Consider the following 20,646-nt stretch of genomic DNA (forward strand, 5'->3'; position numbering starts at 1 on the left):
AACAGGCTGCAAAGGCAGTGGTGATAGAGGTGGTGGTGAGAAAAGAAAGCAAGGCTTGAGCCAGATGGAAACAGCTTCTCTGCCCCACTACAGCATCCTGCTAGAGCAGGAGCATACTCTGTCTCTTCCTCAGATTTATGCTGCTGCTCTGAGTACCAGCTGGCTGGTGCAGGCTCACACAGCTGCAAGCCATGCTAATATATGCCAAAGGATAATACTGTAAAGTTTTTGAACTCAATAGACTTTTATGGGTACAGTAGCATACTGTGTCGTGTACATACATACACCGGATGTAGTTAAAGCTCATTGGAGTCAAACACAAAGGGGTCAAAAAAATGCACCGAATCTTACAAAAACCAGAACAAAATCCAAGGCCACACGTACAGAGAGGTATGTTTCCAGGACTACAGTTCATGGTGACGTAAATAATGAAGCACGGTGGTGTAACATGGACTTTATCCTGAACAGAGATAAGTAGTTAAAAGCACAACCTTGTCTGTTAACTCTAGCAGCAAAAGGTTTAGTCTGTCCTATACGGGCTCTCCCGGGAGATATACTGGTATGTCCCCTTAGCCTAGGCACAGTACATGCAGACAGGTTTCCCGGCAGTTTAGCAATACCCCTCCCCAAAGGACTACAGGCTTTTGTCAACAGAGGCTTTGTTGACAGATACTGTCGACAAAGAGCATCTAGACTACATCTAGTTCTGTCAACAAAGCAAGCCGCTTTGTCGACATGAGAGTGTAGACACAAAGGACAGTGTAGATGCAATAACGCCTTCTGTCGACAGACCTCTGTCGACAAAAGGCGTTATTCCTCATAGAATGAGGTTTACCGCCATCGACAAAACTGCCGAGTTCCGTTGGCGTTATGTCGACAGAACTCAGTGGTAGTGTAGACGCGGGTATAGTTTTGTCAAAAAAAGTCCACTTATGTCAACAAAACCCTGTTGTCTAGACCCACCCTTAGTGACATGACAGTTTCACACACCAATACATTTTCCTGTGACCAGAGTGGCTGAGCTAGGCAAGGGAACAAATCTTACTCTGCCTTCCAGATAAGAGGGATTTAAGGCTTTTTAATTGGCATATTTAAAAAAAAAGTGAAAGTTTTGTGATCCAGCTCTCATGCGGAATGGGGGGTACCGGTTAACTGAATGTGCTGGATAACAAAGCTTATTGTTCTACCCGCACCCCCTACTGGCAGATCCAGCTCCTGGCAGCTCCAGGCAGGCTGAGGGAGAAGGAATCATCTGCTGATGACATGGGCCGGCAGTGCTGGCTGTCAGAAGCCCCACAACAGCTGGCTGGACAGACAGGAGTCAAATGTGCACACCTAAAGAGGTAGCGGTACTGTAGCTGGGGGCAATGGCAGTTAACAGAGTTTTCTGATTAACTGAGTGCTGGATAATAAAGCTTTCACTGTATATTGAACCCAATGCTGCTCCCAGAATCACTATGAAGTTGAGGCAGTAGTATTGGGGGAGCGTGGGAAATCCAATGAGTTAGTCTGGATTTTTCCTGTGCTACGCGTCTTTAAGTACTACTAGACTAGTTGTTTGCTAATTAATGGTTTTTATCTGCCTTTTTTAACTATCCAGTCTTAGGTACTTATAGACTGTTTTTCCTATTGCATTCCAGCTCGGTTTTCCCCTTGATATTTTTTGCCCACTGCCTCTTCTTCTCCCCTATTTATTTTGGTCCTGGATAGCCAACACTCAGGTCATCTGAAGAAGTGGGTTGTGCCCACGAAAGCTCACGATGCCATCTATATGTTTTGTTAGCCTTTAAAGTGCTACCAGACTATTTGTTTTTTACGTTTATCTGGACAGAATAGTTTGCCTGCCGTTACAGAAAGGCATTTCTGGAGTGCCCCAGGCTGTAGGAATGAGGTTTGTGTTTCCAGAATATTGTACAGGTTTTTTTTATTAATACTGTAGGTATCTTTAAGTTAGTGTCTTTACTCGCTTACGCTAGCCTTACATTTCTGACAAGCAAAGTGTAGCAGTTAGGGAATGGCAGCATTTGAAGATCACACTGACCGAGTTGTAGAGCTACCGGCCTGAGGGGAACCCAGACTGGACTAGCACCCTTTTCGTTTTCTTTCGGCATGGGATGAAAGGGAGCACTAACAATCACTGCATGAATAAGCCCAGATGTGCTGACTCAAGCTCAAAGCTCACCTTTTAGGTTAGGATGTAGAGAGCTTTACAGTCGCAGCCAGAGAGACCTAGCACTGTATGTTTTGGACTCTGGCCCTGTGAATGTCTGCACAGGATTTGTTGCATCCTTGTTTTCAGAAGAAAGGGGGGAATTTTTGACTTATGCACCATCTTGTCCCAATTAAGAGTTACAAAACACTCATTATGTTTTCCCAGTAACGGAGTACATCAAATCAAGTCTTGCTAACTGCCTGCAGAGGTTTCAGAATAAATGTGTAACTCATTTTGGTCTTCCTGGAAATATCTTGTTTAGCTGCCCTCGTGAATGAAGAGCAACTGCTGAACAGTTCATACCAATGTATTTACAGGGCTACACTGACATGAAATTATGTTCCATCAGAATGGATATATCCAGTGAGCAAAGCTCAGCAGTCCACTCAGTCCCGCCGGCTTTGATCCATTGAGTTGGAATAGATTACAAGCTCGAAATAATCTGAGCTAGACAAGCCCTTACATTAACTCCATGTGTGGATGCTCTTATTCCAGAATAAAGGAGTGCCAGAAAAGTGAATTAAAATAATTTGGAATAAGGCGTCCTTTATTCTCAAATAAGAGCATCCACACATGGAGGGTACATCTAGACAGCAGCACTATTTCAGGATACTTCTGGTATCCCCAAATAGCTATTCCACATCCTGACAGGATGCCCATTATTTCAAAATAGCTTTCAAAATAACGGGCTTGCTACTTCGATGTCCCTATAAACCTCGTTCCCCAAGGATTAAGGGACATTTCGGAAGAGTGCTCTATTTTGAAATTTGGCGCTATTTTGAAATACACTCAAAATAAGCTACTCAATTTGCATACCTTATTTTGAGTTACAGGTGCAGTGTAGATGCACCCAGAGTTAATGAAGAACAGTTCATTCAATTTAAATTATTCACACCCTCTTTTATTCCAGATTAATTTTCCATCTGTAATTTTCCTAAGAAAAATCGTTACTTAAATAGTCTAAGGGTGTAATTTACTTATTTAGCCCAGTGAACAGCTGGAAAATCCAGAAAGGCCAACGCAAAGAGAGTAAAATGGTTAAAAATCTGTTTGGATTCATTAATGCTTTGAAAACTCAAACAGTAATTTATATAAAGATTCCTTTAAAAAAATGTGAGTGCTTCAGTTAAAATGGTGTAATATTCTCATTTTGAGGCAGAGGGGCAGGTGCATAGATCCCTGAAGACAGATAAAATTGCGCCCCTGAACTGTTGAAATTAAATTCCCTGCATGCTGAGACCAGACAGATGACAATGTGCCATTGTAACACCACAAAAGGGAGAAGGTGAATACTAACAAAATACAAGGGTCACCAGATTGTCACATAAAATGGCCGACAGGCATGTTCAAAGACTGAAACAGACATATCAGAAGATTTGCAATTAAAAAGGTACAGTATGAATCCAGACGCTTCAGTGATCATCATTCAGGGCCTCCCTAGAAGGGATGTAAGACAGTTTCTGGGGCACGTATATTACCTTGCAAAGATCTGTAGCCTTTCAATAATTCCTATGTTGTGCTAGACGTAACCTGCCAAATAAAGTTCTATTTTGGATGAAGAGCCTCATTTTGCTTTTGCCTATCTGCTGTTTTTCTCAGTGGCAATACATTGTAGTGTAAATGGTGCAAGTATATTTAAATACTATTGGTTATCCTTTGACGCAAGAGGCAGGTAGGCCCTATGGATATCTATGCTCACTGTTACATTTTTGACTTACCATCAATTCTTGCACATATTATAACTCACGACTTAGTTAAAAATCAGACGTACAAACAGTTAAGAACAGATAGCGACACAGGACAGTACGATCTGTAGAGTGCATTTGGTGAAGGGCATGGTTTCAGCTGCGGATGAGAGTTAAGAACTCTTCCCGAGTCTTTGGATCCTCCCGGAATACTCCCAACATTGTGCTTGTGACTGTTTTACTGTTCATTTTCTGCACGCCACGCATTACCATGCACATGTGTCTAGAAGAAAGAAAAACAAGGGGAGGAGCGTAAATCAGGCAGGCTTTATAAAGCAGCAAGTATGGCTAGGGGAAGCAGGAGGTGATCATTTTACAGTGCTAGTTTTAAACCACAAGCATTTCAGATGACCCACGTAAAACAGCTGAGTCTGGGAAAAGTCCCCAGGCTGGAATTTTCAAAGGAACCAGATTTCCCAAACCCGTGCCCTGTCAGTGGGATGCAAGTTCCTAATTCCTAAGGCGCCTTTGAAACCCCTGCTTAAAGTGCTGTGCCTTCATGCTGTGCCGATCACACCAAAATACGTGTTTCTTGATTGTGCCAACTTCTGCTGCTGGCAGTCGTAATGGTAACAGAAAATGGGTCATTGCAATGGATTCGTGTTTAAGGATCTAATTTGAATTTCTGGCTCAGCGATTAGCTGCCACCACGAGGTAGGGTAACAAGACTCCCCTGCTGCAGTGTCTCCAATCCACTAGCACGGCATGTTGACTAGCCAAACACTTCATAGAGCTGGTGGAGAATGCCCCTCATTCAAGCATGTTACCCAAGTTGTGATGTGGCTCCACTGTATGCACGGGGCATGATATGTTGGCTGCAGGAGTGAGCGGCAATGAATGAGGAACACATTTCGGTAGCTTGCTGGCTGCCATAGCGGAGCGGGTAATGTAGGCAAGGGAAGGCACTTCCGTCCCAAAAATGCCTACACTCCCTGGCCACCGGGGAAGGCTGAAGCTGTGGTGTGGCAGCCCCCGGCCCTTCATGTGGCCAGGATGAATCGGGCTGGGGTTGTGCAGGACTTGGCTCCACAGGGGGCGGGAGGAGAAAAGTTGCTGACGAGGCAGGGCCGCAGGTGGGAGGAGTGGGGCTAGGGCTTGCCTTCCCCAACGAGGCCTTCACCCGCCGCCCATAATGGGTGCCCTCTTTGCCGGGCTTATATACAGCACCAGTAGTGAATATGGTCACTTACGTCGCTTCAATAACCACCCCAACTCCAGTTGGCTGCAAGGCTTCTGTGATGGCTACTGCAATTTGCTTGGTAAGGCGCTCCTGCACTGTAAGCACAAAAAACACCACCCCAATGAGTAGTCCCGTAGCACCTTAGACACTAACAAAAATATGCATAACAACATCATGTGCTTTTGTCGACAAAACCCACTTCTTCAGATCAGAGTGGGGGGAAAAAAAAGGGGGAAACCTCCCAGGAAAAATTGAAAAATAAGGGATAAAAAAAAATATGCCTGACAGTTGTAGTGCTGGCGCTAAATGAGGCTAATTGAGAGGGCTGCAGGTGTCCTGTATTTAACTTTTGATGCCATTAGGGTGTTGAATATAATGGCCCATCCAATTCACATCTTTGTTCAAGCCATGAGAGATGGTGTCAAATTTGCATATAAAGACCAGTTCCGCAGTTTCTCTCTATAGTTGGTCTCTGAAATTCCTTTGTAGAAGAATGGCTACTTTTAAGTCCAGTAATGAGTGCCCAGGTAGGATAAAATGTACTCCTACAGGATTTTGTGTATTACAATTTCTGATATCCAACTTGTGTCCATTTAACCTTTGTCATGGAAACTGTCCGGTTTGGCCAATATCCATGGCAGAGGGGCATTGCTGACACTTGATGGCACAGCTCACATTAGAGGATGTGCAGGTGGATGGGCTTCTAATGTCGTGGCTTATGTGGTTAGGTCCTGTGAGGGTGTTGCTTGTATACAGGTGTGGACAGAGTTGGCAACAGGTTTTATTGCAGGGGTAGGTTCCTGTGTGAGTATGTTTGAGCTGTGATGTGTGGTTACTGGAAAGAATCTGTTTCAAGTTAGGGGGTTGTCTGTAGGCAAGGATTGGCCTGTCTCCCAAGGCCTGTGAGAGTGAGGGGTCATTGTCCAGGATAGGTTGTAGATTGTTAATGATGCACTGGAGGGGTTTAAGTTGGGGGCTGTAGGTGATGGCTGGTGGTGTTCTGTTATATTCCTTGTTGGGCCTGTCTTGAAGAAGCAAATACAGCCACTTGCATCTCTTGGAGAGGAAAGGGGATGCTATGTAACAACATACTCCTGTCTCCAAGAGGAACTGCCCTCAAATGCTGTACTTCCTGGAGATGCAGCTTGGGGAATGTTAGTGAAGGCTTCACTCACACTGCTGGGTAACTGGAAGCCTTTTTTTAAACTTTCATCTGCATATGCAGGAGATTGTGGTGCCATGTTAAAAAGTCTCAGAGGGGTTGCTGTGTTAGTCTGTAACTTTAAAAACCACAAGTTGTCCTGTGGCACTTAAAAGACTAACAAAAACATTTAGAATCACAAGCTTTTGTGGGTAAAACTCATGTGATTAAGTGGGTTTTACCTACAAAAGCTCATGATCCTCTACCTTTGTTGATCTCTAAGGGCGTGTCTAAATTACATGACTCCATTGATGGAGCCATGTAGATTAGGCTGATCGGCAAAGGGAAATGAAGCTGCGATTTAAATAATCGCGACTTCATTTAAATTTACATGGCTGCCGTGCTGAGCCGACAAACAGCTGATCAGCTGTTTGTTGGCTCAGCGCGCTAGTCTGGACGCTCCCGCGCTGACCTGAAAGCCCTTTATCGACCTCCCCGTTATGCCTCGTAGGATGAGGTTTACCGGGGAGGTCGATAAAGGGCTTTCATGTCGACAGGGGAGCGTCCAGACTAGCGCGCTGAGCTGACAAACAGCTGATCAGCTGTTTGTCGGCTCAGCGCGGCAGCCATGTACATTTAAATGAAGCCGCGATTATTTAAATCGCAGCTTCATTTCCCTTTGCTGAACAAACAAATCTACATGGCCCCTAAGAGCCTGGCTACTATCAACAGATACATTTTTTCCCCTCTTCCTTTTTCTGTTATAATTCTGATAGTTCCCCTTTTTTCTCCACTCAAGCACACCCGAGGAAGTGGGTTTTGCTCATGAAAGCTATTGATACTATATATGTTATTCTCCAAGGTGCCACAAGACCACTCGCTGTTTTTAAAGTTACAGACTTACTCGGTGACCCCTCTGACATCTTTCCCCTGGGTCAGTCTCCTAGCCAGAGTCGGTCAGTTTTCATGGGAACACGCTGCTTTTCAGGAGAATAGCAACAGGCAAGAAAACGGGGTTTGACTAGACATGCCTGGATCGTGACACCCATTTAAAATCTGCCCAGAGACCGGACTGCGGTAGTGACCTGCCAATGAGACATACCATGGCCTGTTTCCTCAATGTGATGGCATAGTGGAAGTGTTCTCTCTTAGAATAAAAGAGTCTAGTTACCTTGTAGTCTTCTACTGTAGATCTCCACAATCCTAGACAGAAACAAAACCTTGGTTATTGCAGCTCCTTGGTGAGGATTCAACAATGGTCACACAGTGAACGTTTAAAGTGTGTAAAAAGCCATGCTAATGAGCTGCCCCAGTGTCTGATGGGAGAGAAAACCCTCATGGTCCACCAAGCATCTGGTGTGTGCTCCTTAAATGACAGGGTTATTTAGAACTCTCCCAGCCTGCAACAGGGTACAGCAACAAATGGATTATCCTTCCTGGGGGTAACCAACTGTTGTGTCTCCTGGCTCCCTGTGGTTTTTCGCTTGACTGTTGCTTGTGCAGGGCCTGTTCTGTGACCCATTAACTCTGTCGCATCCTTTATCTCAGCTTTATTTGGGGATTTTGCAATCAAGTCAGGCACCAAATAAAGGCTGTTTCTGGAAGCGCTGACACACTGTACCTTTAAAGCTTAGGAACTGGGCCCACTTGGACGTCAAAGAAACAGATTTTTGAGACTGGGATTGCAAGTTTTGGTACTTTCATTTAAATACATACAGGGATCATCTGAATGCTGCTTTTTAATTGGGCTGCAGATTAAACCATTTCTGACACAGGATCATTATGCAGGCAGTGGGGTAGCGCATCAATATAGTTCTGAAATCCATACGGTCAGAGACACAAGACTTCAGCTTGGTGAATTATAGGAGGAGGTATGTATGCAAATCCTGAATGCTTAATAAGATAGCCCATTGGCTGCATCAGGAAGCTTCTGTATGAGGAGTTTGTCAGTCTAGACAAAAACCAGACACGCGTTGCCCTGCCTCGGCCAGCAATTAGACACTTGTGAAAAAGCCAGCGAGTACCATTTACAGAGGACGAGGATGGGTTTCACAAAACAAGCCCCTCTACTGAAGAGCAAGGGACATGTCACCATGCAGTTTACAGAAAGTAGCACCAACACTGATAAGAAATACTGATAAACAAATGAAAAAAAAAGGTTGCAGGTGAATATTCTCAGATCCTCTAGAAGAGGATATGAAAGTATCTTTGTAATAGGATTGTTTGCAGTAGATTTGAAAGCCATGTTTTTAAAAGCCAGGGAAAGGTGTTTGTTCACTGAACGCAGGTCATCCTTGACTATACAAACTAATCAGAATAATCCTATTAGGATAGATTAAACCCATGGCACCAGCAGCCTCACAAAGCTTCATTTGAGCCATAGGTTACATTAAATAGGGCAAGGAAGGGATATACTCATTGGCCATCCAGTCTGTTTTTACATCAGTGTTTGCAAAATACTATTCCGTCATAATTTGTTTTCAGCCTGAAAGCCCGATCTTTTGCCATTGAAAATGATGGGGATTTCATACCTATTTCCTAAGGACAGGATCAGAGCCCGAAATCATACAACAGGTCAATATTTCAGACCCCACGGTGTAGTTCTATACCAATTGCTAACAGATGGAAAGAAAATTATACACTTTTAGACAGTGTTGCCGTCTCTATAAAGAATCGTTCAAGACAAGCGATTCTTAAATTGAGAGTTCCTTTGTACTCCTGCAATTCAGAGACAATTGCAGACAAATATAAACTCAATCCAATTGATTTCTACTTCAAATGTGATCCAGAGCAGAGTCTGAAAACATCGAGAATTAAAACCCTTCAGTAAATAGGGTCAGTAAAATGTGAGTGAATACTTTCAGTAAGGACAGTCATCTTCAGAAAGTCTACTTAAAAATAGCAACAAACAGCTTATTCTTGAAGTGTCAGCCACAAGAGTGCTGATGGATCACACATCATGAAATGCCACCCATCAGAAAATTTCTAGTGCTAACTGACAGTGAAAGAAAAACAAAATTGTATGCCACAAACTTCTATCCAGATAAATCTAGCAATACACTGATAATAGCTCAACAGATTCTCATTCTGTGTTACTGCAATGCCTGCCACATACAGACACGCACAGTTTTGTACCCGTTAAATACAACACATCTTCTAGATTCTTTTGAACACGGTCTGTCTGAGCCTGTTACTCGGGGCAAAAGTTCAGCTTTTCTAGTGGTCAGACCATGTGAGACATAACATGTGGACTGATGAACTCCATGGAATCTGAGGTTATTCTTACAAAAATTGCTTGCTCGTGGTATAAGAGTCTCTCCAGCTCGGAGTCACAAATCATTCTTACACAAAGTGCAGAATGGGAGCAGCTGCACTGAAAGTGCTTTCGTGGTATATTTGATTCTCCCTGCTAAGAGAACCCAGCATGCCTGCGGATTTACAAGTTTAACCCTCATTAGCGTTACTGGGAGCCACAGAGGATTTACACGTGTATCGGGGGAGAATAAATAAATAAACTTCTATGCAACCTTCCCAAACAGCCAACTTCTTCCAAGATATTTTTTTCCACAAGAGAACCTTCCATTCTTCTCTCCACTAAATGGAATCTTCGCTGCATTATCACTCCACAAATGCAATCTTTGCTACAACAGATTCAGTACCGCACTTGACGTAAGGTCACATGCTGGGGAAAAGCTTTTTATGTGAAAACAAATAGGTTTCTGAAGTGCATTGTAATTACTTTGGTTCCCTAATTTAAAATTCATCCATAAAATCCATCTCTAGGTTTGTTCCCTGCAGGTTATCAGGAAGCAAAAATGTCAGATTTAATTGCAGTGTCAACTAATGTGGATATGAAAATCTTAAATTCAAATCAGCCACATAATCCAGAAAGAGTTAGCTTTAAAATCATGTTTGTTTATCATTTACAAAGTTCTGGACTTTTAGCTTAAAATGCAGTGTCCAAGCAAACAGCAGGCTGCTTTGCCTGCCTTCCAAAGACTAGAGCTCCCTAAAACAACCACTTATCACTTCTGGACAGTAGACTCTCCTAGTGATGCAACCTCGGGAATGGAGGTTGTTTTTAACTCTGAAACATTCATAACTCTGAACAAAACACGATGGTGGTTCTTTCTAAAGTTTACAGTGGACTCAATACAGCTTTAAAGCTTTACAATGCAGAGGAAAAATGCTGCTTTCCATTTATTTTTTAGTAGTTTGCATTTAAACACAGCACTGTACTATATTTGCTTCTCTCTCTCTCTCTCTCTCTCTCTCTCTCTCTCTCCACTGCTGCTGCAGCCTGATGGTGTACTTCTGGTCCTAAATAAGGTGTGTTGTTGGCCAGTCAGCTCATAATTCTGAGATTCTACTGTACACCCTATACACCAGTGTTTTTGAGTAGTCTTCAGCGAAGTTATGAATCTGTCCCCAATCTGCACACTCCCAAGCTGTTTTGGTTTAAAGCAATAAGAGGGTGCAACTTAGCTTTAGTTTTCCAGTAGACTTAGTGAGAAGGATTGTGGTAAACCCAAATCCAGAACATGAGATACTACTGCTTTGTTTTAGAAGGGGACCAGATTACAGATAAGCACACTTAACACAGCCTGGAATCTGTTTACAAATTAGCATCACTTTCATTACATTAGCACTTACCTAGCAAGCTTGCTGAGACCAAGGACTTGTTTGTTAGGAAGATAACCTATATGTACCTAGAGAGAGGGGGGAAAAAAAACATTCACTGGATTAAAATACTATTCAAAAAATCTTCAACACTCATGCATACTTTATGAAATATGCATTTGCCTCATGTCTCAAATCCAGAAGTTTTAGCACAGGGTAATGACGTGCTACCATGCAGGTCTGAAAGATTGAAGAGCAAACATAAGAACAGCAACACTGGGTCAGACCAAAGGTCCATCTAGCCCAGTATTCGGTCTTCTGACAGTGGCCAATACCCAATATCCCAGAGGAAGTGAACAAAACAGGAATCATCAAATAATCCCTCTCCTGGCACCCATTCCTAGCCTCTGACAGATAGAGGCTGGGGACACCATTCCCACCCATTCTGGCTAATAGCCATTGATAGACCTAATCTCCATGAATTTATCTAGTTTTTTCTTGAACCCTGTTAAAGTCCTTGTCTTCACAGCCTCCTCTGGCAAGGAGTTCCACAGGCCAACCGTGCATGAAGAAAAACTTCCTTTTGTTTGTTTTAAACCTGCTACCTATTCATTTCATTTGGTGACCCTCAGTTCTTATATTGTGGGAACAAGTAAATAACTTTTACTTATTCACTTTTTCCCACACCAGTTTATAGACCTCTATCATATCCCCTCCCCCCGTTTCCTCTTTTCTAAACTGGAAAGTCCCAGTCTTTTTAATCTCTCTTCATATGGGACTCGTTCCAAACCCCTCATCATTTTTGTTGCCCTTTTCTAAACCTCTTCCAAGATAACTTTTTTGAGATGAGGCGACTGCATCTGCACGCAGTATTCAAGATGTAGGAGTACCATGGTTTTATAGAGAGGCAATAAGAGGTTTTCTGTCTTATTTCAGGGGTGGGCAAAAGGGCCTCCGCGGGCCGGATTCAGCCAATTAGGGCCCGGGGGAGGGGGAGCATGGGAAGCCTCCTCCCGTCCTGCCAGGAGCACGTGGCGCTTTGAAGTGCTGCTCGCAGGGCTTGGGGAGCGGGGAGGAGGGTGGAAAGAGGAGGAGGCTTCGCGTGCTCCCCCACCCCCCAGCTCTAATTGGCCTTGGGGCGGGGGAGCTGTGTGAAGCCTCCTTTGCCCTGCCCCAGCCCTGGGAGGAGCCCGCGACACTTCCTCACAGGGTGGGAGGAGGCTTCCTGTGCTCCCCGCCCCCAGGCCCTGATTGGCCTAGGGGTGGGGGAGCGTGCCAAGCTTCTTCCGGGGCATGGGTGACTAGTGGGAAGGGGGAGGGAAAAGGAGCTCCCCCACCCCAACATGGTCTGGGTAGCCCTGCCCTTTCTGGGGTGGCCCAGGGCTACTTCAAAAATTTTTGAAGTGGCCCCCAGGCAAAAATTATTGCCCACCCCGGTCTTATTCACTATCCCTTTTTTTAATGATTCCTAACATTCTGTTTGCTTTTTCGACTGCCGCTGCAACTGAGTGGATATTTTCAGAGAACTATCCACAATGATTCTCTCTTGAGTAGTTGTAGCTAAATTAGTCCCTATCATATTGTACGTATAGTTGGGATTATTTTTTCCAATGTGCTTTACTTTACATTTAATCAACATTAAATTTCATTTGCCACTTTGTTGCCCAATCACTTAGTTTGGTGAGATCTTTTTGAAGCTCTTCACAGTCTGCTTTGGTCTTAACTACCTTGAGAGGTTTAGTATCATCTGCAAATGTTGCCATCTCCCTATTTACCTCTTTCTCCAGATCATTTAAAAATAGGTTGAATAGGATTGGTCCCAGTACGGACCCTTGGGGGACACCACTAGTTATCTCTCTCTATTCTGAAAACTTACCCTTTGTTTCCTGTATTTTAACCAGTTATCAATCCATAAAAGGACCTTCCCTCTTATCCCATGACAACTTACTTTACTTAAGAGCCTTTGGTGAGGGACCTTGTCAAAGGCTTCCTAGAAACCAAAAACACTATATCTACTGGATTCCTCTTGTCCACATGTTCGTTGACCCCTTCAAAGAACTCTAGTAAGGCATGATTTCTCTTTATAGAAACCATGTTGACGTTTCCAACAAATTATGTTCATCTATGTGACTGAATTGTATTCTTTACTATCGTTTAAACTAATTTGCCTAGTACCGACATTAGCCTTACTAGTTCATAATTGCCAGGATGACCTTTTTAAATATTGGCGTCACATTAGCTATCTTCCAGTCATTAGCTACAGAAGCTGATTTAAAGGATAGGTTACAAGCCACAGTTAATAGTTTTGCAATTTGATATTGGAGTTCTTTCAGAACTCTTGGGTGAATGTCATCTGGTCCCAGTGACTTGTTACTATTCAGTTTATCAATTTGTTCCAAAGCCACCTCTAATGACACCGCAATCTGGGAAAATTCCTCACATGTGTCATCTAAAAAGAATGACTCGGGTTTGGGAATCTCCCTAACATTCTCAGCCATGAAGACTGAAGCAAATATTACACTTAGTTTCTCCACAATGACTTTATCATCTTTGAGTGCTCTTTTGGCATCTCAATCGTCCAGAGGCCCCACTGATTGTTCAGCAGGCTTCCTGCTTCTGATGTATTTAAAAAACATTTTGCTATTACTTTTTGCGGTTCTGGCTAGCTATTTTTCAAACACCTTTTTGGCTTTTCTTATTATAGTTTTACACTTAATTGGACAGAATTTATGCTCCTTTCTATTTTCCTCACTAGGATTTAACTTCCACTTTTTAAATGATGCCTTTTTATCTCTCATGGCTTCTTTTACTTGATTAAGCCAAGCCACAGTGGCAGGTTTTTGGTTCTCTTACTGTGTTTTTTAATTTGGGGTATACATTTAAGTTGGGCCTCTAGTATGGGGTCTTTGAAAAGTTTCCGTGCAGCTTGCAGGAATTTTACTTTAGTCACTGTGCCTTTTAATTCCTGTGTAGTTCCCTGATCTGAAATTAAATGCCACAGTGTTGGGCTATTGGTGTTTTTCTCACCACAGGGACGTTACATTTTTATTACATTATGGTCACTATTTCCAAGTTGTATTTACCCCTTGGACCATATCCTGTGCTCCACTTAGAACTAAATCAGGAATTACCTCTCCCCTTGTGGGTTCCAGAACCAGCTGCTCCAAGAAGCAGTTATTTAAGGTATCAAGAAATTTTATCTCTGCATCCTGTCCTGAGGTGACATGTACCCAGTCAATATGGGGATAGTTGAAATCCCCCACTATTATTGAGTTTTTTATTTTAATAGCCTCTCTAATCTCCCTTAGCATTTCATAGTCACTATCACTGTCCTCGTCAGGTGGTTGGTAATATATCCTTACTGCTATATTCTTATTATTGGAGCATGGAATTACTATTCCATAGAATTAGAGATTCTATGGAACATTTTGGCTCATTTAAGATTTTTACTTCATTTGAGTCTACATTTTCTTCACGCATAGTGCCACTCCCCCACCAGCACAACCTGTTCTGTCCTTCCGATATATTTTGTACCCTGGTATGACTCTGTCCCATTGAATGTCCTCATTCCACCAAGCTTCTGTGATGCCTATTATATCAATATCCTTCTTTAATATGAGGCACTCTAGTTCACCCATCTTATTATTTAGACTTCTAGCATTTGTGTAAAACTTTAAAAATGTGTCACTATTTATCTGTCTGCCATTTTCTGATGCGTTAGACTCTTTTTCATTTGATTGTGTCTCACCTGATCTTACCCATAATTTTATCATCTTCCATCCTCTCCTCTTTGCTAGAACAGACAATCTCTATTAATAGACCCCCCTCCCCTAAGAGATGTCTCTGTCGATCTATGTGCTCCTCCACACAAATTGGCTTTACCCCAGCCCTTAGTTTAAAAATTGCTCTATGACCTTTTTAATGTTCTGTGCCAGTCTGGTTCCATTTTGGTTTAGGTGGAGCCCATCCCTCCTGTATAGGCTCCCCCATCCCAAAATTTTCCCCAGTTCCTAATAAATCTAAACACCTCCTCTCTACACCATCATCTCATCCACGCATTGAGACTCTAAAGTTCAGCCTGACTACTGGCCTTGTGCGTGGAACTGGAAGCATTTCAGAGAACGTCACCGTAGAGGTCCTGGATTTCAATCTCTTTCCTAGCAGTCTAAATTTGCCCTCCAGAACCTCTCTCCTACCCTTCCCTGCGTCATTGGTACCAACATGTACCATGACCACCAGCTCCTCCCCAGCATTACACATAAGTTTACCTAGATGTCTCGAGAGATCTGCAACCTTCGCACCAGGCAGGCAAGTCACCATACTGTTCTCTCGGTTCTCATCTAATGATGGAATCCCCTATTACTATCACCTGCCTTTCCTAATGACTGGAGTTCCCTCCCCTGCAGAGGTATCCTCAGTGCGACAGGATACCGCAACATCATCTGGAAGGAGGGTCCTAAATCCAGCTGAATGTTCTCCTTCCCTGAGCCTTTTATACTCCTTAACAACACAGGAGCTGTCTGACTGGAGGTGGGACAGCCCTACAGTGTCCCAGAAAGCCTCATTTACATATCTCTTGGCCTCCCTTAGCTTCTCCAATTCAACCATCCTGGCCTCCAAAATCCATATGCGGTCTCTGAGGGCCAGGAGCTCCTTGCATCAAATGCACCCATATGCTACCTGTCCATAGGGCAGGTAATACATGCTACACTGGGTGCAATAAACAGGATAGCCCCCACTCTGCTGCTGGGCTTCTGCCTGCATCCTCTCCTACACGTAATTAGACTCTGGGTAGGGTTTTTGTTTAAATTAGGTAGTTTTGGTTTTAGTTTAGTTTAAACGTTTTAAAAAATGCCAAGTGTATCAGAGACTGAGAATGCTGGTGAGTTCAGCATCTTTGTTTAAAGTAGGCAAGAGTTTTGTAAAAGGTCAAAACAACTCTTACAAGCATAATCTTGAGCTTTTATATCCAGTCCGAGGATGGCTACAAAGTACGTGCAGAATTTAAGTCAGGTGCAAGAGAGAGATTGTTTTAGTATTCCTCAGCACAGCAAAGTTAAGCTAAAATAGATGCAGTCTTCCTAAACAAAAAATCATTTGGAGAAAGTCTATCCTTTTCACTTTAATAGGAGAGCTCATGTGGCAAGAAGTGTTTAGTGTGCAGACTGAAATGCACTTGAGCAGAGAATTAAGGAACAATTCTTGGAACACTGATACTGAAATTAAAGCCACCTTCCACGCTGATCAAATATGCTTTTACCGTCTGAGCATTCATATTTAATAAACAGCCAATACCAAAACAGTAGAGTTCTCACTATTAAAGACGGTCCTAAAAGCATGCTTTTTCTCAGCACAAATCTGAGAATTGTCAAGTACAGGGTTGTGAGACCAGCTACTGCATTCAAGTGGATTTATAGTTAGAGCAGAATATAGATAACCCATTGGTGTATCATTGTACAAAAGAACATGTTTGCCACCACATAGCAGTAGGAAAGGGTCAGTGTAGGGTTATTTCATATCATTTTCCCTAAAAGACTGGCCTTTCACAATGCTATTTTGCTTGTACCTGTGGCAATAGGTATCATAAACTAGCTCACTCCTATCAGTTTTCTATTGGGTAATCAACCAACTGACACCTGAAAGACGGGAAATGTTTTAGATCAAAGTATGAGACATGGTTTTGCAGTAGGTACTTGGAAATAAGCAATGACTTCATTGCCCTGAGAGAAGAGCTTAACTGTGAATTTTCAAACAGAGGGGTACCTGAGTTAGTCTGCAAGGGTACCTCTACTCTAGCCCCCTAGTTCGAACTAGGGAGGCTAATGATGGCGACTGAAATTGCTAATGAAGCGCGGGATTTAAATATCCCGCGCTTGATTAGCATATTCCCAGCCAGTTGCCATTTTGGAAACTGACTAGCCCGAAGTAACTGCCCTCGTCTACATGCAGCAGAGAAGCAGGATTCCGAGATAAACCCCTTAGTTCGAATTAACTGTTACTCAGGAGTAATAGTTAATTCGAATTAAGGGGTTTAATCTCGGAATCCCGCTTCTCTGCCGCGTGTAGTTACTTTGGGCTAGTCAGTTTCCAAAATGGTGACCGGCCGGGAATATGCTAATCAAGCGCAGGATATTTAAATCCCACGCTTCATTAGCAATTTCGGTTGTCCTCATTAGCCTTCCTAGTTCGAACTAGGGGGCTATTGGAGACGTACCCTAACAGGAAAAACTTAAAAACAATAGACTAGTTGCACCTTAAACACTAACAAAACATGTAGATGGTATCATGAGCTTTCATGGGCACAGCCCACTTCTTCATAGGACACTCCTGTTATGTGAAGAAATGGGCTATGCCCACAAAAGCTCATGATACCATCTACATGTTTTGTTAGTCTTTAAGGTGCGACTAGTCTATTGTTTGTGAATTTTTAGACAGAGCTACCAACACATCATTTGTTGAAGAGCATTTGCAGCATGTTTGATGTACCCAACAGAAGAACAGCTAGTCTAACAACACTCAGAAGTACTTCATGTCATTTAGCTAACCTCCTGTGACAATCAAGGTCCAGACAGCACAAGGGGAGAGAACAGAGCAAAAGGACCAACTCAGTGCTTGGGATTTCTCCAAATCACACAGGTTAAACTTCTAAATGTAAAACGAATGTACAGGCTGCCACAGAGTAATGAGAAAGAAACACATACATCTTCCATGGTATAGGCAAATAGACAGCTAAGAACAGAAAGAAGACTCTTTACTTTCCAGAGTTAGGCCTGTCTATACTACCGCAGGTCTTTGACCTAGGGTTACACAATTTCAGCTACATTAATACTGTAGTTAAAGTCAACGTACTGAGGTCTGCTTTCCCTGGTATCTTCACAGTGGTAAGTCAACAGCTGACACTCTCGCGTCCACTCCACTTACTCTTCTTGTTTTAGTAGAGTAACTGGAGTTGACGGGAGAACACTCGGCAGTCGATTTATCACATTTATGTCCATCAACCCATGAAGACATGCCCTTAAACATAGCAGAGTGAGCAGAGGAGACAATAATGAGATGATGCTACCTCAGAAATATACATAACTGGGCTTCTCTGCAGGTATTTTACAAGAAAATATAGTTTGGAACACCAATGGCATCAATAAGAGTTTTACAGGCCTTGGGAACACCTATGCTTTGTGGGGAAACACTGCTAGGCAGATCCTCCATCCTCTGGTACTTCTGGAGCTGGCATGGCCATCAGAGCACCACTGAGACCACGGTCTTTAGCTTGGGGGCCTCGGTTTTACAGTGTCCAATCTGAGATTTTAAAAGCCTGATTTTCAAAGAGTATTCAGCACGGTCTGGAATCGAGGCCCTTTTAGGCTGCCACTATTTAGGCACCCAAAAAAGAAATCACTAGTTGCTCCTGGAAATCTGGGCCCTTCTATTCATTTAGAAGAGCACAGTAACCCAAGGTTTGCACAGTCTGCAGCACTTTACTGTGACGAATACGCACTGGCTGGCTTTTCAGATTGTTAGTGTAATCTGTAATGGATCAAAGCCGACGTCTGGGGCGCATTGGTTTAATATCAAGACATCTGCCCTGAAGGCTATCTGCTGCTTCATGAAGAGCTTGGATACCAAATGTCAGAAACCGTTAGACTGATAAAGGTTGAGCACTACATATGTTTGGGTCTTAAATCCATAGAAAACTACCAGGAAGGTGATCTTCAGAATTTGTATTTTGAAGATTGCTATAATGTAGAGAGTCAATGACTGCAAATAGTTACAGCTTTAAAAAGAAGACAGATACCAAACCACATATGAATGAGAGACTGAAATTGTAGTTTATACCACAGGATCTGTTTTGTTAGGTAGTTACCTTCCCAACGAATGGAACCAGGTGATGTTCGCACAACGAGAACATGTCTATGTCCTTCACAATTACCATCTCATCATGATCTTCATCAAATATGGCATCATTCAGGATATCTGAAATTACATGTTTGCAGAGATTATATATAAATTAGCATGTGCGTAAATGTGGGGAATTCTGGTTTTTCTGGTCCCTTTCTCCAGGTATATCTCAGCCAACCAAAGCTCTTGAAAGTTAAGACTCTCAAAACTAGGCCCAGAGGTAAAGCCATGAACCATAGACTAAGAAAGCAACTTGACTGGTCACTTGACCTATGACTATAACAGTGCAGTGTCAGACTTCGCACACACCAGAGACAATGTGTCTTCACTAAGCGTTGTTAATGAGTCAAATTTGTTCAGAGGACAGAACACATCCACTGGTTGGTGGGAATGGGAAGAGTAACCTAGGAAGTAAAGAATGGGGGCGTCAATGAGGTAGTCTACTTGGCCGCCAGAGGGGAGGCTCAGTGTCGATGTCCCCAGCTAGCTTTGATCTGAGGAGCTCCAAGCACAGCTGGGAAGCTGTGAGCCACCCCAGACAGTAGGTAGGTATCCAAGTTTCTAGTCTGTGCTGCCATGGCTTCACTGCTTTGGCTCAGGTACAGCAACACATCTTGCATTCACACCTCTGACTGGCATGGAGACATATTATATGTTGTCTGCAATCAATGCTGAAAAAGGCCTAGTTATCAAGATCCTTCTCTTTGTATTGGTTCCTGCATGCAGCACTTGGCAAGGTCAAACTGGTTTAGGATTCAGAGGCGAGGCAAAAGGGTCTCCAGATACTTGAAAACCAGCATCAAAAAGGGAAGGGGGGGAGGGGAAGAACAGCAATGAAACACATCAAGGTATCTTCTAGCTCAGTTTTCACAGTCTGACTAGACACTTCACCACGTCCTGCAACACAGTTAGGCCTCTGCAAAGGTACCAGCTGGTTAGACTGTCCAGAGCTCTTAGTGCCTCAGCAAGACCACTACTGGGGTTTATAGGTCTGAGAAACTGACAGTCTTGTCTGTTTGGTTCCTTATGCTCTCCCAGGAAGTGCGTAGTATGGAGCAGAGCCAACAGGGTTATTGAGCTGTAACCCAGAGGGACAAAGGAGAATGAAGTCTGCTCTACAGCCTAAGCTGAGAGGCATCTGGCTTTTAGCTCATGTTAGAGAAGCACATGGCTTTAATCCCTGAGGTCGCAGGTTCAATCCCACCAGCCAACAACCTGGGTCCATTGGCTTTACAGATGGATACCCCAACTTGGCTGCACAGTTCATCTCCAAAGAGGAGGACTGTTAATTAAAAAAAAAGGGGGGGGGGGGGAAATACAAGTGTGTGGCAGGACGACAAATACTTGGTTCTTCTAGTATTAATGGGCAACTTTTGACTGTTATGCCTGGTGACTTTGCTGGTTGCAGTGGAGAGCAATACTCTGAGCCTCAGTCTATTTCTAATGAAGTAATCTCATACCAGCTCCCCAGGAGCGGGCTCTGTCATGTGGGCATTGCTGTTTCTAGGAGAGTTCTGAAAAGCCGGGTTCTGTGCAGATGTGAAATGGGTGCTAAGAAAAGGCCCCAAGGCAAAGAGCGAGATAGCGCCTTTCAAATAGAGACACGCACAGAGGCCAACCATCTAAATCAGTGACGTCCAGAAGCAGTAATTTGTTCTGCTTGTGCCAGGAAGAACTTTGCCATAGACTCCAGTAGCTAGTTCCAGCTTCCAACTAAGAGGAGGGCTAACGGGTAACCATTAAAGAGGGACATATGGCCACTTCAGAGGCAATAACTCAACCCATTGCTACTAACACGCCTGCCCCGTGGAGGCCTCAGTGTTATCCAGCACGAAGCATTTAGTGGGGCCCC

At 43.4% G+C, this 20,646-nt stretch overlaps 1 protein-coding gene across 1 annotated transcript in view; it reads right to left on the reverse strand.

Annotated features, from left to right (window-relative positions):
* Positions 1-225: 225 nt before the first annotated feature.
* GCH1 (GTP cyclohydrolase 1) overlaps positions 226-20,646 on the reverse strand; it is a 40,631-nt gene continuing 20,210 nt past the window's right edge. The window contains exons 2-6 of the mRNA XM_006120119.4: positions 18,760-18,869; positions 10,932-10,987; positions 7,450-7,481; positions 5,148-5,232; positions 226-4,180 (exon numbers count right to left, since the gene is read on the reverse strand). Coding sequence (XP_006120181.2) covers positions 4,054-4,180; positions 5,148-5,232; positions 7,450-7,481; positions 10,932-10,987; positions 18,760-18,869 — 410 coding nt within the window. The 3' untranslated portion in view covers positions 226-4,053. The remainder of the gene's footprint in view (positions 4,181-5,147; positions 5,233-7,449; positions 7,482-10,931; positions 10,988-18,759; positions 18,870-20,646) is intronic.

Source organism: Pelodiscus sinensis, chromosome 4 (assembly GCF_049634645.1).
Source record: "Pelodiscus sinensis isolate JC-2024 chromosome 4, ASM4963464v1, whole genome shotgun sequence".
Lineage (NCBI taxonomy): Eukaryota > Metazoa > Chordata > Testudines > Trionychidae > Pelodiscus > Pelodiscus sinensis.